Raw genomic sequence first — 16,261 nt, 5'->3', positions numbered from 1 at the left:
AGGGAACCTTCAAAGATAATCTGTAATCTATTTGCTCTCCAAAGATTCTGTTTCTCAAGGAGTAGTCGATTAATACATATGGCTTTATAGGTATTTTGTACTAAGATTATTTCCTAGCTCTTATATGGGATAGACATTTGGCTTAAATAGTGAGGTTGAATGATTGCAGTCACTTTTCCTCAGAATAGTTTTTGGGCTCCTATTTTGACATTCTAACTCCCCCCACTCTCATAATAATAATAATAATAATAATAATAATAATAATATATTTCTCACCTGCCTCTCCACTTAGATCGAGGCGGGGAACAATACTGAATATAAAACACATTAAAAACTGATTAAAAACATTGCATACATGATTAAAACATCCTAAAAACATTCTAAAATTCCACTGGATAGGCCTGCCGGAATAGATCAGTCTTTATTGCTTTTTTAAATGCTAAAAGACTGTCAAGTTGAGAAATCTCCTCCGGCAGGGCATTCCATAGTCTGGGAGCAGCAGAAGAGAAGGTCCTCTGGGTAATACCCGTCAGCCTAGTTTTGATTGATTGGAGTAGATTCTTCCCACAGGACCTGAGTGTGCGGGGCGGATTGTACGGGAGAAGGCGATCCCGCAGGTAGCCTGGACCCAAACCACGTAGGGCTTTAAAGGTGATAACCAACACTTTATACTTCGCCCGGAAACTAATTGGCAGCCAGTGAAGAGATTTTAAAACTGGTGTAATGTGATCACCCCTAGGTGTACCAGTGACCAGCCTGGCTGCCATATTTTGGACTAATTGAAGTTTCTGGACTAGGCACAAAGGTAGCCCCATGTAGAGCGCATTGCAGTTGAGTAATATTCATACTCGTCCTGTTCAGATGTCACACTAAGGCATGATGGTTAAGAGTTTTGAGCTAACCATGATGGCTTAGCATATCATGTGTTTTTTCCTAACCATGGTGGATACATAACCATGGTTTAACCACCCTCACTAATGTGCTGCAAAATGGTTAGTGGCTCAAACCATGGCTTAGTGTGGTCTGTTAAACCCCGTGGTTAACCAAGTACTACCACAGAGCTCGGCGTCAAAAGCTGCTGAAAGTGGTGCCGCCGCTCCTGCCACCACACAAGATCTCCACGACGGAATCCGAGAAGCCCACGGAGCACATAGATGTAGGAATGGGTGGACTCACCCATTCCCACCTTGTGACCCACTTTTCTTTCAAGTTTTCTCTAATTCATGCAGTCGTGCAATTGTGTGCCTTCACTTTTTCGCCTGTGGGGGGAAATGCGTAATTTTGGCAATTTTTTGGCATATTTTTTGAAAAAAGGAAGAATGAAAGCATGTCCCTGGAATGGCCGCCCGCGGCCTGCTGCAGCACTACTGGGATGCATGACGGATCAGTCGGTGGACTGTGGAGTTTTGCAGAGTGGTAGGTTCTGTGATCATCTGGCATGGTTAATGCTAACCGCTATGCATCATGGTTAGCCTAACCACCCTTCCCCTAGTTACATCTGAACAGGGGCACTATTGTGCTCCACATAAATTTCATCTGGACTAAATGTGTCCCTCTCACCCTATGATTCGGCCCTGGTTAAGCCTCAAGTATTGAGTCAAGTTCTGGGCTCCACACTTCAAGAAGGATGGAGACAAGCTGGAGCGTGTTCAGAGGAGGGCAACCAGGATGATCAGGGGTCTGGAAACAAAGCCCTATGAAGAGAGACTGAAAGAACTGGGCATGTTTAGCCTGGAGAAGAGAAGATTGAGGGGAGACATGAGAGCACTCTTCAAATACTTGAAAGGTTGTCACACAGAGGAGGGCCAGGATCACTTCTCGATCATCCCAGAGTGCAGGACACAGAATAACGGGCTCAAGTTAAAGGAAGCCAGATTCCGGCTGGGCATCAGGAAAATCTTCCTGACTGTTAGAGCAGTACAACAATGGAACCAGTGACCTAGGAAGGTTGTGGGCTCTCCCACACTAGAGGCCTTCAAGAGGCAGCTGGACAGCCATCTGTCGGGGATGCTTCAAGGTGGATTCCTGCACTGAGCAGGAGGTTGGACTCAATGGCCTTATAGGCCCCTTCCAACTCTACTCTTCTATGATTCCTTGGCATCACTACTAACATAGATTAGCATCCCTTTAAAGGCTAAACTAGGCATGACGTTCTCCATGAATGCAATCATCATTATGCAAATGTTTTGTTTATGTAAATAAGTAGCCATAGGGGAGCCTGAGCAACCAAAAACGCATTCTGATTGTTTTCATGTAATTAACACCGCGTCTAATTTGGGCACAAGTAGGTATTTAAAAAGCAGGTATATCCAAAAAGACAGCAGATCTCTTTCCTTAAGGCATTTCTATAAATCAGGCAGATGCCCTAGCATTTTGGCAGCTTAGGCCGTTGTATAATTCGCAAGCCGAAAGACAACCAACTTAGCATCACCAGCTGTGATTTAATTTGAATGCACCCATGAGGAGAGACTGAAAGAACTGGGCAGGTTTAGCCTGGAGAAGAGAAGATTGAGGGGAGACATGAGAGCACTCTTCAGATACTTGAAGGGTTGTCACACAGAGGAGGGCCAGGATCTCTTCTCAATCTTCCCAGAGTGCAGGACACGGAATAACGGGCTCAAGTTACAGGAAGTCAGATTCTGGCTGGACTTCAAGAAAAAACTTCCTGACTTGTTAGAGCAGTATGACAATGGAACCAATGACCTAGGGAGGTGGTGGGCTCTCCCACACTAGAGGCCTTCAAGAGGCAGCTGGACAGCCATCTGTCAGGGATGCTTTAAGGTGGATTCCTGCATTGAGCAGGGGGTTGGACTCGATGGCCTTGTAGGCCCCTTCCAACTCTGCTATTCTATGAATTGGTTTTCCTGCACATTGCAGAGGGTTGATCTAGATAATCCTCATGGTCCCTTCCAACTCCACAATTCAACGATTCTACAACAGAAGCAGCGATGGGAAAACATGCAACTATGAAGAATGGAAGATGTCATCATCTAGACGCCTTGGAAAATGCCATGAATGACGGCATGATCAAAGCCTCATCTGAAAGCACCTGAAAAAGTCCATGCATTTCACCAGTCATTTGATTCAACGCCACCAGAGAGCATCAAAGAGTCACTTGAGGTCTTTTCCAAGAACAGGCCGTGATATTTGGAGGCGGAGGAAGAGGAGGAGGAGGAACTTGGTTAAGAATTTGCACTACCTGGTGCAATATACTTATTTGGGGAAGATTGTTAATAAATGGAATTTTAATGGGAGTGAAAAAATATATTATACTCTTCTTTCGCTCCCGTTAATGAAGTTTGCAATAGGAAAATTAGTTGAGATTTTTACTTGCTCATTAAGGGGGAACAGACACTGTTTGCTTGCTTCATAAAGAGCCTCGGCAGGAAATGATTTTAAAAACGACAAATCCCATACGAAGCGTCTGTGTTATTTTAATGAGCTGCCACATTTTTTAACTAGCAGTGTCAACTCAAGGAGTCAAGGGGGGTGGGTGAAGAGAGAGGAGCCAAGCGACCAAGAAAATTTGCGTTCACGCTTGGAAATTGTCGATCTGACTAGCAGGACTCCGGCTGCAAACTTTTGCCCCAACTTCCCACATATAGTTTTATTCTATGCTGTGCTGACACGATGGCATCTGCTCATTTTGGAAGGGTGGTGCTTATCTTTCCAACTTTACAAGGCGGTAAATTTTGCCCGGTGCAAAATCATAGCTAGGAGGGATGGAGCAAAATGCAAAATGTGTCAGTGTTTTGTATGAGTTGAATGATCATCTGGATAAAAATTGAGATTCTCTGCCTCCCGTTGCCAAGAAGGCTGTTTGAACAGCTGCAGCGTGCTGAGCTCATGTTCCTGGTGTATTCTCTGCCGTGATGTGGCCTACCAGAATCGATTGGGTCAGACGCTTCGCCTGTCTAACACAGGACTGTGACTGTCAACACTTTGTGGCAATCCAGGGTCGTGGTTAGAGCTCTTCCTCATCTCCTGCAATCTGGTCCTTTGAACTGGAAAAGGCAGGGTTTGAACCCAGGGCCTTCTGCATGCAAAACAGGTCCTCTATCTGGGTGTGTGTGTGTGCGCTGGGTTGTCACCCCATCATGCCCATCTAGCAAGGACTTTTCAGAGCCAGAGGGAAGGAGGAGGGCCAGGATCTCTTCTCAATCATCCGTGCAGGGCATGGAATAATGGGCTCAAGTAACAGGAAGCCAGATTCCGGCTGGACATCAGGCAAAACGTCCTGACCGTTAGAGCAGTACGACAATGGAACCAATGACCTAGGGAGTGAGAGGGAAGTAGGCTGGGGAAGACTGCTGATCACTTTGCCAGCCCCCTCCCCTCCATATTCACAGAACCGCCCTGTTCCCTGTTCTCGGAGGTCGTCTTTGTGAGTCCAGAGAGGCGGACGGTGCAGCTCTCTCCACGTTGGCTGTGAGGGGGCAGGAAGCTCAGACTCCTGGATCTGAGGCTGGACCACTGTCTCTGACCTTGGATCCAGGAATTCAAACTATCCTATGCCCCCCACCCCTTCAGATGCTTTCTAGGGTCTCTAGGATTGCTCTCCAAATTATCAGATGAAATGGTGGAACATTATCAAAGAGAAATTATGCACATATGGGCTCGCTACAGAACATCTACTAGCCATAGGTTTAGAAAAAGCCAAAGACCTTGTTAAGCAGCGTATTTGGGATATTGAACTGCAGAACGATCTAAGCCAAATCCTATATATTTACCGTTCTCCTCAAGATATACAGGGCGGTGGCCCTGCGGCCTATCTGAGCTCCCTTACATATTATAAATACAGGTGGGCGTTCACTAGGGCTCGCTATAATGCTCTCTCTTCCAAGTTCACAGAAGGCAGATATCAAGGAATTCCAGGCCCCCAAAGGTTATGCCCATGCGATTCAGGTGAGATAGAGACATCCTCTCATGTGCTTTTACACTGCTCGTTCTACTCAGAGGCCTGGTCAGGCTTAATCCATCCTCTACTACAGGACTTTCCAGGTAACACCGAAGAATTTTATACCAAGTTCCTCCTTGCCGATAGAAACCCCTCAGTTACCTATAAGGTTGCTAAATTCTGCCACTTGGCTATGAGGACACGTCATAACCTATTAACCTCAGAGGACTGTTAAATCTCTGGGAGATGGGAACTAAGGATCTGTACTACTTTGTATGGTTGCTGTTGCTGGATTAATGTTGTGCTGGTCTCGGGTCGTAATAAAGTGATTGATTGATTGATTCTCCCCATTTTTGTTTTTGTTTTTTGGTGAATGTTAACAAAACAGAACAAAAAATAAATTATGAAAAAGAAAAACAAAGCAACGTTACATACATAGGAATATCAGCGGGGGTTTTCTTCATCAGATACACTATTAATTTTTTAAAAGCAGGGGGACCGTTTGCACAAGTTTCAAGAAAAGCAGACCAAATATCCATGTACTTCTCCACTCACAAGTCATGCCTATATAACACCTGTTTAGATGTTAATAGCATTAAGTCCTTAGTCCATTGCATTATGGGAGGTGAACTTTTATCCTTCCAATGTGATAGTATAAGTCTTTTAGCTGTCATAAGGGCTCTGAAGATCCATTTGCGCTGACCCTGCATTAACTTCCAAGAAGCTGGTAGGTCGTTTATGAGGACATGCCCAACGTTCCATATTAAAGATTGTTTCAGTACAAAGTTTATTGTTACTATAACCTCCTCCCAAAAGGAAGCAACTACCGGGCATTGCCAAAACATATGAATTAAAGAAGCAATTGGTGTGTCACACCTCCAACAATTATGCAGGTTGGACAAACACTTATTACAAAGGCGTTGTGGAGTCCAATAAACCTGAAACAATTTTTAAGGGCAGGTGCCCTCTTTCGTATCTGGTCGCTCTACAAAAGAGGGCAGAGCTCCTGCAGCTCTTACTGTTGTGATGAAGAGGGGATTTCACCAGGTGCTGCATGCTTACAAACGACACCTGCTGAAATTCCTTTTCAATACATCTTTTAAACATGCAGGAGCCCTGTCCTCCTTTTCATATGGTCACCCTATTATTCTAGCTATACTAAAGTGACCATATACAAACGAGGGCAGGGCTCCTGCAGCTTCAACTCTTGTGATGGCGAGGGGATTTCACCAGGTGCTGCATGCGTACAAACGACACCTGCTGAAATTCCCTTTTCAATACATCTTTTAAACATTCAGAAGCCCTGTCCTCCTTTTCATATGGTCACCCTATTATTCTAGCTATACTACAGTGACCAGATACAAAAGAGGGCAGGGCTCCTGCAGCTCTAACTGTTGTGATGGAGAGGGAATTTCAGCAGGTGCTGCACGCGTACAAATGACACCTGCTGAAATTCCCTTTTCAATGCAACTGACACAGGAGCCCTGTCCTCCTTTCCATACGGTCACCCTAGGGTTGTTGAGACAAGGCTGGGCAGAGGCTCCACATGGGCCACCCTGAAGTCCTCAGAAGGAGGATGCAATAAAAATCTAAGCCAGTGGTTCCCAAACTTTTTCAGGTCACCGCCCCCTTGGTTCCACAAACTCATGCCCAGTGCCCCCTACCCTACACTATAAAAATCATTATTCAGAATAGTGGTTTTCAACAACCCACTAAGGAAGATAATAACAATAAAATTCATAACAGTAACAATTAATTGAATATTTATTCAAAATCCGACGCACCCACTGCAGGCTTGCCGAGGGAGGGAGGGAAAAGAGAGCGAACGCCTCTGTTTTGCAGCCGGCGTGGCGGGGCACACCGAGCAGGGCATGTCTCTTCATTAGTGTTTTGGTGCTTTTGAAACATTTCAATTCACCATTTAAAGGACTCTTCTTAAACGGAATTAATACATGTGTGGCTTCTTCCCCTATATGGCTTGGGACCAAACTACCTTCTCCCATAAAAATGTCCCTGGGTTTTAAGACCTTCTGGAGAAGCACTTCTCGGAAAAGACCACCTCGAGTGCCCCCCTGCAGCTCCTTTGCTTCTTAGCGCCCCCTGCTTCCTCCTTGCCTCTTAATGCCCCCCCTATGCAACCCCACCGCCCCCAAGGGGGCAGTACCGCCCCCTTTGGGAACCACTGATCTAAATGGTAAATATACTTTGCAGGGCAGCTGAGGTCTTCGCATGTTGCAGCTCACATTTTGCAAAGCTGCTTCCCTCAAGGGGCAGTAGAGTCACCTTTTCCCCAAAGGGGTGGAAGGGTTTCAGTTTAGCAGCCCACAGGTCCCTCTACTCGTGTTGTCTGCACTCCTTGAAGGATGCTATCTAGCCGTGGTTTCAAGCCCTTCCCTCCCTCCTAGCTAACAGCACAAAGCAAGGAAGGAACACCAACCCACTGTTGGAAGTTGCCTCGATCGAAGCGTGTCCTTCAACCCGGAAGCGGTCGGGAAGCGTGTTTCGACAGGCCGTGGTAGAGGGCACCTCCCAGCCATGGCCTGGCAGAGTTTCTAGAATGTTCCTCCGCTCTGTCTGCCAAGGAAAGCAGTGCCAGACAGAATAAACAGGATCCCTTCTGTACAGGGCAGTCATGAAACACAGGCCGCAAAATCTTGCTCTCTCACCTAGGGAGCCGGGCCCGGGGTAAACACGGCAGCCGGGTGGAAACACAGGGCCTTAAGAGTGGGTCCGGAAAAATATTTTTGGACAGTTTCTCTCTTTCTTTGCTTGTTGGCCACGTCAAGGAAAGTGGGGGTTGGGAAGGAGAACCAGCACAGTGCCTTTTCTATGTGCACCCCTCCAGCTGGAGGGCTGTTGTAGGGGTACAGCCTCTCCCGACGCCCAGGTCAAATATGACTATATCTCGAAGTTGTCAACCGTGAACATCTGGGCAAAATATTAATTCGCACCTACCTTTCTCTCTCTCCTTTCTTCCTTTTAAAACCTGGTAAATATTTGCCAGTACTGCTACTTCTTCTTTTTTTATTATTTTTATGGATTGTTATATTTTATACGACACTTTTTATCTGCAAAGTTCCCTACAGTCTCTGGAGAAGATCCAGCCACAGGAAACACTGTGGGCTAGCAGATCTCCGTAGTTTTATAGAATCATAGAATAGTAGATTTTAATTTTTGTGAACCGCCCAGAGAGCTCCGGCTATTGGGCGGTATAGAAATGTAATAAATAAATAAATAAATAGAGTTGGAGGGGGCCTATAAAGCCATCAATGCAGGAAGCTGCCTTAAAGCATCCCTGACAGATGGCTATCCAGTTGCCTCTTGAATGCCTTTAGTGTGGGAGAGCCCACCACCTCCCTAGGTCATTCGTTCCATTGTTGTACTGCTCTAACACTCTGACACGTTTTTCCTAATGTCCAGCCAGAATCTGGCTTCCTGTAACTTGAGCCCGTTATTCCATGCCCTGCACTCTGGGATGATTGAGAAGAGATCCTGGCCCTCCTCTGTGTGACAACCTTTCAAGTTTTTGAAGAGTGCTGTCATGCCTCCCCTCATCACTGCCCACTCATGGTTTTTCACTGGTCCTTTTGATGACACCGGCTGCCTCCTGCTTGTCCCTCGCTCCTTCTGGTCTTCTTTCCACAACAAAATACACTCCAGTAAATCTGATTTTATTTTTTTGCAAGCGAAACCCTATAGAGGCAAAGTAGAAAGTTCGGGCCTTAGAAGGCCTTCTGTAGGGAGTGAGTATCCCTGAGAAGAATAGTTTCATTTCTCCAGTTAAGTTTCAGTTCTTCAAGATTCAAACAGTACTTTCTGTTTTGGGAGAAGATGATATAAAAAGAGAGGAGAGAGACAGCAAAAGAGGGAGAGCAGAAAAGACCAGAGCACGAGGAAAGAGAAGGAAGAAGCAGCCTGAAGAAGTTTAAATGCAGCTAGGGTAAAAGAACGCGTGTTAGCAACTTTCATTTTCTTTTAATCCCTTTGTATCACTCCGCTTAACTAAATACCTTAATACCAAAAATCTTAACTAAATACCTTAATTTGTAATTTGCTCATTTTAATATACTAGTGAACTGTTGTGTTAAACCTAAATCTCTGGAGTGTCACTCACATCTACAGCCTAAACCCCACATGATTGGGAAAAGGAAAGGTAAAAGAAGGAAGGTGGGACACTTAAGGAGGCAAAAGATCCTCAAAGGAGTTGCTCAGGGGGTCCAGGTGATAGAAGAAACCCTGACAGCTCAAGTCTTTGTGGAGGCAAGCATTACAGGCTCTTGGAATTCACATTTCCAAGCCCAGGAGTGGAAGCCTTGGCCACACCACTGATGATAGGCAGAAGATAAGACCACACTGTTTGTTTTCTGTAAACATATGGATAAGGGCAAGGGAGTGGGCAGATATGAGTCTCCAATGGAGAGCGTTTGCCTATGTTTACAGACTGAGCTATGCATTTGTCAGGGAGTGGGGGACCTAGATTGTTCCGGATGCTTGTAACTCACTTCCAGTTTTAAAGCAGGCAAGAAAGTCTTCCGTTGGCACTCGCCTGTCCTCTGCCTCCTCCAAATTGCAGCCGTTTAAATGGGAATATTTGCAGAAATGACATTATGAGGACAGGAAAGCCAGACGACGAGAGCAGTTGATCCGTGTGTGTGTGTGTATGTGTGTGTGTGTGTGTGTAGCAAGCACTAGTTCAGATTTTCTGCAGCCATTTGTGTTAATTTACCATCCGCCCCTGGGCCTACAGGGGGTTCAGACAGGAGCGGATGGAGCCATATTCCGGTTGCAGACGTTTGAAGAGGATACAGACACCGCAGGATGTGGGCCAAAAATCTCTCCTCACTTCCCACCCCAAACCATCCTTCCCCTCGATCTTTGCTGGGGCTCAGGTTCCCACACACGCCCCCCCTCCCTCTCTGCCTCCTGCCTCAGCAACACACACCTGAAGATTAAGGAAGGATGAAGCCTGCGTGACGAGTTTATGAGATGACTCCGGGCGGGAAGGGATGGGCCAATCACGCAATCACGGCTGAGGCAATGTCAGAAGTAGAGCTTCATGCCCAGACGGCGCTCCTGGCTATGCGGTCCTGGGTCAGGATTGCTGTTCCAGGGTGTCCCCTTTCGGCTGTGAATTTGCAGGGGCTGTAAGACCCTCTATTGGCTAAAGAATGAATCCTCTTCATTTTTTTAAGCAGTGTATTTGTTGCGGAGGGGTTGGTTGGTGTTTAAAGGCCTCATAGTAACTGCAGTGGCTGAGTCACCCTAGGTGAATCACCTTGCTTTCCCCGCTCTTATTCAACATTGGGATCTATAGCTTTGGCGTGCATCCATCAGCTCTTGGCCCATTTCAGTATTTAAGGCGCTGGCCTTCGACCGACAGGTCTGGATTAACACATGGCTGACGTCGGTGTGTCACTGCCATTTCTCTCTCTCTTTAGGGCTTAAAAAAAGAAGGGAACATAAAGACCAGGTGAAAAGTAAGCCAGCTGTACCTGGAGATGTCAGGGGCTGAAGCCAGCTGTACCTGGAGATGTCAGAGGGCTGAGACCCTCTTTGCGCAAAGCCTGTGTTCAACCACTGAGCTCAAGGCCTTCCTGAAGAGATAGTTTGTTTTATTTTGAGCACAACTATGCCCCGTCAAACCCCTATGTTTATTTATTTGTTTGTTTGTTTTATTACATTTTTATACCGCCCAATAGCTGAAGCTCTCTGGGCGGTTCACAAAAACTACACCCACGAAGAGCATGATAATAAAACAACCCACAGTCTAAAAAGCACCACCAGGATAAAACCACACAGCAGAAATTGATACAGGGTAAAATACGGAATGAAAACAGCAAAGTTTAAATTTAAGTTAAATTAGGTGTTAAAATACTGAGAAAATAAAAAGGTCTTCAGCTGGCGACAGAAGGAGTACAGTGTAGGCGCCAGGCGAACCTCTCTGGGGAGCTCGTTCCACAGCCGGGGTGCCACAGCAGAGAAGGCCCTGCTCCTAGTAGCCACCTCCCTCACTTCCTTTGGCAGGGGCTCACGGAGAAGGACTCCTGTGGATGATCTTAAGGTCCGGGCAGGTACATATGGGAGGAGGCGTTCCTGCAGATAACCTGGCCCCAAGCCGTTTAGGGCTTTGAATGTTAGTACCAGCACTTTGAATCGGGCCCGGACCTGGACTGGCAGCCAATGAAGTTGTAAAAGGACTGGCGTGAAGTGGTCTCGCTGGCCAGTTATGTTATCCTATGTAAACCACCCAGAAAGCCTCAGCTATGGGGTGGTATACAAATCATCATCATCATCATCCAAGTGCAAATGCTGACACTTCTTATGTTCTTAAGTCTACAAGAAGTTTGCTACTGGCCATTTTGCAGTATGAGAAAGCCAATGGCCATTCAGTGCTGTGTCACCTGACATGAAATTTGAACGAACTATCAGAGATCTCAAAAGAGCTGCAAAGGGATAATTGGATAGACAAGACAACCAATGTACATCACCGACGTACCATGAGGTGATAGCAATAAGGAATTTTCTCAAAGAAATAATTTGTGCCAACTGACAACAGGGAGACAACCATTCCTCATGAACTGCTTGGGAATTTACAGTATCTTCCAATGTGTTAACTTGTTCTGTGACCAGCAGAAGCCATCAATATGAAATGTCCAGTTAGGTGCAACTTCATAATTTCAAGGACACGGAATAATGGGCTCAAGTGACAGGAAGCCAGATTCCAGCTGGACATCAGGAAAAACTTCCTGACTGTTAGAGCAGTACGACAATGGAACCAATGACCCAGGGAGGTCATGGGCTCGTCCAGATGAGAGGCCTTCAAGAGGCAGCTGGACAACCACCTGTCAGGGATGCTTTAAGGTGGATTCCTGCATTGAGCAGGGGGATGGACTTTATAGCTTCCTTCCAGCCCTACTATGATTCTATGAGATCGCTCTCCGTCTCATGAAAGCGAAAGAACATGGGGAAGGTTACTTAACATTTAGAATCGAACCGTTTGTGAAGAATACTGGGAAACGTTCAGATGTCATTACAAAGGTGAAACTACCAACAATGGAATGGGAAGCAACTGAGCTTATTCCAAAATTAAAGTCCACGCTAGATTACCCCTGCCAAAATGTCTTTCACTGCTGCTGAAAGAAGTCTACATATAGTTAAAGGAAGGGGAGAATTATGAAGGCTATTTTAAAGTAGAATCTACACTAGAATGTGATACTCTTAATCCCATTCAGATGAACAAATTCCGATCTCTCAGCAAACACAAAGAGATGCTCCCACTGGCTGTCAGTAATTTTTCATCGACAAGGCAAAAGTGAAGACCACGTTTACAGTGGTCAGGTGGAACCATTGCAGAGACAATGGTAACAGAGACTCACTTATACCTCGAAAGCAGGAGGTTGAAACCTTCTCTGAGCTACAGATCTCTATTGAAGAAGCAGATGCTAGAATGATAATCCACGCGTTTCATACTGTTCAATCAGGAATGAAATACTTTATAGTGTTACTGATGTAGTTCTCTTCCTTTGATGTATATTTGAACTATTCACAAGTAGTTTGGAAGAAACGTGGATAAAACTAGGAGGAACAAAGTCTGCATGCTACGGACCTCTTCACAAACTTGCAAAGCGTCTTGGAGCTACACGGTGCACTATTCCTTGACCCACCCACCCCGAACACCTGAATGACATCTGTAAGTGGTCTAGAAGTCGAAATAGGTGCAGTGAAAACTTGGCGGCGGCCATTTTGAAAGATGGCGCCTAGAAAAATCTATTCCAGACTAAGGTGATGTCTACTCAATTTTTTTATGGTTCTCTTATACGTATTTTAGGTGGTTTTGTTGGTGACACAAATCAGAATGGAAATTCTTACTGGATTTCATTACAGGGACAGGCCTAAGTCTTTAAAAGGAACCATATTCCCATTGGTTGGGTAAGTAAATTGGCGGCCCCTTGAGTCACAAGCCAAAGGCAAAAACTCAGACTTCATATCCTTGTTTCTGGCTATGCCATCAATGCCAATTTAAGCAAGCGTCTTTTATCCCTGGGTGACTGAAATCTGGAGCCATTTGTTTTTGTAACACCACCCTCGGCGCCATGCTGAAGGGTGGTATAAAATTTTAATTGATTAAATAAATGAATAAATTTAAAAATAAAATAATTATACAAAAGCAAGTTCATCATATCTGGCTGTTATCTTCTTCTTAACCTGATTTCTGTAACCTGCGTACAATGTGCAAATCAAGTATATTTGCATATATTGAATTAATTCTGAGAGACCAGATACAGACGAGGGCAGGGCTCCTGCAGCTTTAACTGTTGTGACGAAGAGGGACTTTCACCAGGTGCTGCATGCATACAAAGGCCACCTGCTGAAATTCTCTTTTCAATACTACTGATAAAGATACAAGAGCCCTGTCCTCCTTTCCATATGGTGACCCATAGGGGTTGGGATCTGAAATACCAATAAATTGTGAGGGACAATAATGCTTTCCTACCTTACAGGATTGTTGTTTTCCTTAGACAATGTATGATGCACGTCTCTAAAATTTTATATTTCACGGTGTACCTTATGGTTTTAATTTTTGTGAATGTCCCAAACGGTTTCAGTTATCGGGCAGTAGAGAAATGAAATAAAAACAAAAGGAAATAAAATAAATTAGACACAAATAGATTACTCTCACAAGCACACATGCACCATGGTTGTCTCCTTTCTTCTTTGATGGGAGGGGTGCCCACAGGATTACTCAGACAAACCCAACAAGGAACCTGGTGACATCTCTAAAGATTAACAGATTGATTGTGGCATAAGCCAATTTATTGTCATCTCACAAAACTAACAGATAAATCTGGCGTGGCAGAGCGTGTCTACTCAGAAGTAAGACCCCGTCATCCACTTCCTCCTGCAGCCTAACAGCCCCAATCCCCTGCACAGATGGCTGTGCAGAAGTACGTCCCACTGAGTTCAATGGGTTTTACTCCCAAGGAAGCGTACATAGGATGGCTAGTCCAGCTTTCACCAGCTGTGGAGGCCTCCAGATGTGCTTGACTACAACTTTTGTCATCCCCAGCCAGCATATCCAATTGCCATGTTGACTGAGGATGATGGGAGTTGTAGTCCCACACATCTCAAGCCCCACAGCTTGGGGGAAGGCTACCTGAGTTGGCTGCAACAGAGGGCCGCTGTGATTTTAATACAGGGCAACCTGGCAATCAGTCTTATTGAAGCCAACGGAGTTTACTTCTGAGTAGACATGTACAGAATTGCGCAGGAACAAGGCCGCAGTCGCCGGAACGCTTTCCTGGGCGTTAAGGCCCAATCCACTCATCATTTTACTTCCAAGAAGACACACCTGAGCTGAAGCGGTTAGGGTGAGGGCCTACTAGGCATGCTTACCTGAGAGTAAGCCCCATGAAACTCCTCGGGAGTAGCCAACGTGCACAAGAACAAGATACAGGCGTGTTTGTTTGGGAGTAAATTCCTTCCAACTCAGTGCGGCTTACTTCTGAGTTGACACACTTCGGCTTGGGCTCTCCCTCTGGGATGAGGACGGGACCCTTTGGGTAGAATGTTTTAATAGTGGAATACATTTAATATGGCTTTAACTTTGTATATTTCTATTTATAGGTTTTAAATGTATATGTTTTACATTTTGTAATGCCGCCCTGAGGCCCAACATTGGACAAAAGGCGGGATATAATAATAATAATAATAATAATAATAATAATAATAGAATCCAACTAAAGTTCTACTTAGAGCAGACCTTTTGAAATGAATGGGATTTTAGTCAGTTATGCCCTAACTGAAGTCCCATTCCTTTCAATAGGCCTTCTCTAAATTAGGACTAACTGGAGTCCCATTCCTTTCAACAGGCCTCCTCTAAGTTAGTCATGACTACGTGAAGCCCCATTCCTTTCAATGGGCCTCCTCTAAAGTAGGGCTAACTGGAGTTCCATTCCTTTCAACAGGCCTCCTCTAAGTTAGTCATGACTACATGAAGCCCCATTCTTTTCAATGGGCCTCCTCTAAATTAGGACTAACTGGAGTCCCATTCTTTTCAATGGGCCTCCTCTAAATTAGGACTAACTGGAGTCCCATTCCTTTCAATAAGCCTCCTCTAAGTTAGTCACGACTACGTGAAGCCCCATTCCTTTCAACGGGCCTCCTCTAAAGTAGGGCTAACTGGAGTTCCATTCCTTTCAATGGGCCTCCTCTAAATTAGGCTAACTGGAGTCCCATTCTTTTCAATGGGCCTCCTCTAAATTAGGACTAACTAGTCGCATTCTTTTCAATAAGCTTCCTCTAAATTAGTCAGGACTAACTGGAGTCCCATTCTTTTCAATGGGGCTCCTCTAAATTAGGACTAACTGGAGTCCCATTCCTTTCAACGGGCCTCCTCTAAGTAGGGCTTGGCTTATCCTGTGTTCTTGCTGTTCCCTGCTTCCTTTGCCCCCCCCCACCCCACCCAACCCCAACCCTAACCATCTCTCTGGACTTCACCACCATGGGAAGCACAACTCGCTCCACTTCATTTATTTCACCTTCCTACCGCCCAACAACAGCCTAAAGCTTTATGGGGGGGGGGGCAGTTTGCCACTAAAACCACACAGTGCAGATTAAAACTTTTAAAAGCGCAGAGTCAACGACGGTGCAGGGAGGCGAGGGGGGGGAGCCCCCCGCTCCCCTCCCCTCCCCACCCCGGGGGGGGGGAATCTGGCTGCAACGAGCCCACGCCAGGAGGCGGCGCGCTGGGCGCAGAAGCCCCGGAGCAGCAAGGGGGCGGCGGCGGCGGCGGCGGGGAGGCGTGTCGCGGGGAGGCAGCATGAGCGCGCGGCGGGCGAGGCGGGCGCAAGGACGCGCCAGCGCGCAGAGGCTCAGCGGCGGCTTCTTCTTCGCTCCCGCCCTTCCTTCCTTCCTCGGCTGCCCATGGAGCGGGGCCCGTCTGCTGTGCGCCTCTAGCCGGCCCCCTTCGCCTGGACTCCCGCGTCTGCTTGCTTCTCCTCCTCCTCCGCCTCCTCCGCCTCTCCTCCGCCGCCATGGGAGACGTGGTCTCGGCGCACCTGGACGACAGCCGCCGGCAGTTCATTGCAGGTGAGCCCGGCCGGGGGCGCCTCTTGCTTCCAGGGAGGGAGGGAGAGAGGGAGGGGGACGCCCCCCCCAAATACACCTGGATTCTGGCTTGGGGGGTTCATTGCGCCTGCAAACCCGACCCCCCCTCTCCCTCTCTCGAAGAATGATTCTCACGACTATATTAGACTTCTGAGGATGAACGACTGAGCCTTGGAGGCGAGGGCTGAGTTCGGACGACCCGCCCATCCATTTTGGGTGGGGTGGGGGGGTAAAATGGGAACACATTGGGAAACAACC

General features: G+C 46.4%; 1 protein-coding gene across 1 annotated transcript in view; it reads left to right on the top strand.

Moving 5' to 3' along the window:
* Positions 1 to 15,894: 15,894 nt before the first annotated feature.
* NIBAN2 (niban apoptosis regulator 2) overlaps positions 15,895 to 16,261 on the top strand; it is a 413,466-nt gene continuing 413,099 nt past the window's right edge. The window contains exon 1 of the mRNA XM_063144774.1: positions 15,895 to 15,985. Within this exon, the coding sequence (XP_063000844.1) occupies positions 15,931 to 15,985 (55 nt within the window). The 5' untranslated portion in view covers positions 15,895 to 15,930. The remainder of the gene's footprint in view (positions 15,986 to 16,261) is intronic.

This window comes from Elgaria multicarinata, chromosome 19, assembly GCF_023053635.1.
Source record: "Elgaria multicarinata webbii isolate HBS135686 ecotype San Diego chromosome 19, rElgMul1.1.pri, whole genome shotgun sequence".
Lineage (NCBI taxonomy): Eukaryota > Metazoa > Chordata > Lepidosauria > Squamata > Anguidae > Elgaria > Elgaria multicarinata.
Note: the sequence above shows the minus strand (reverse complement) of the source record. Positions and strands in the feature narration are given on the sequence as shown.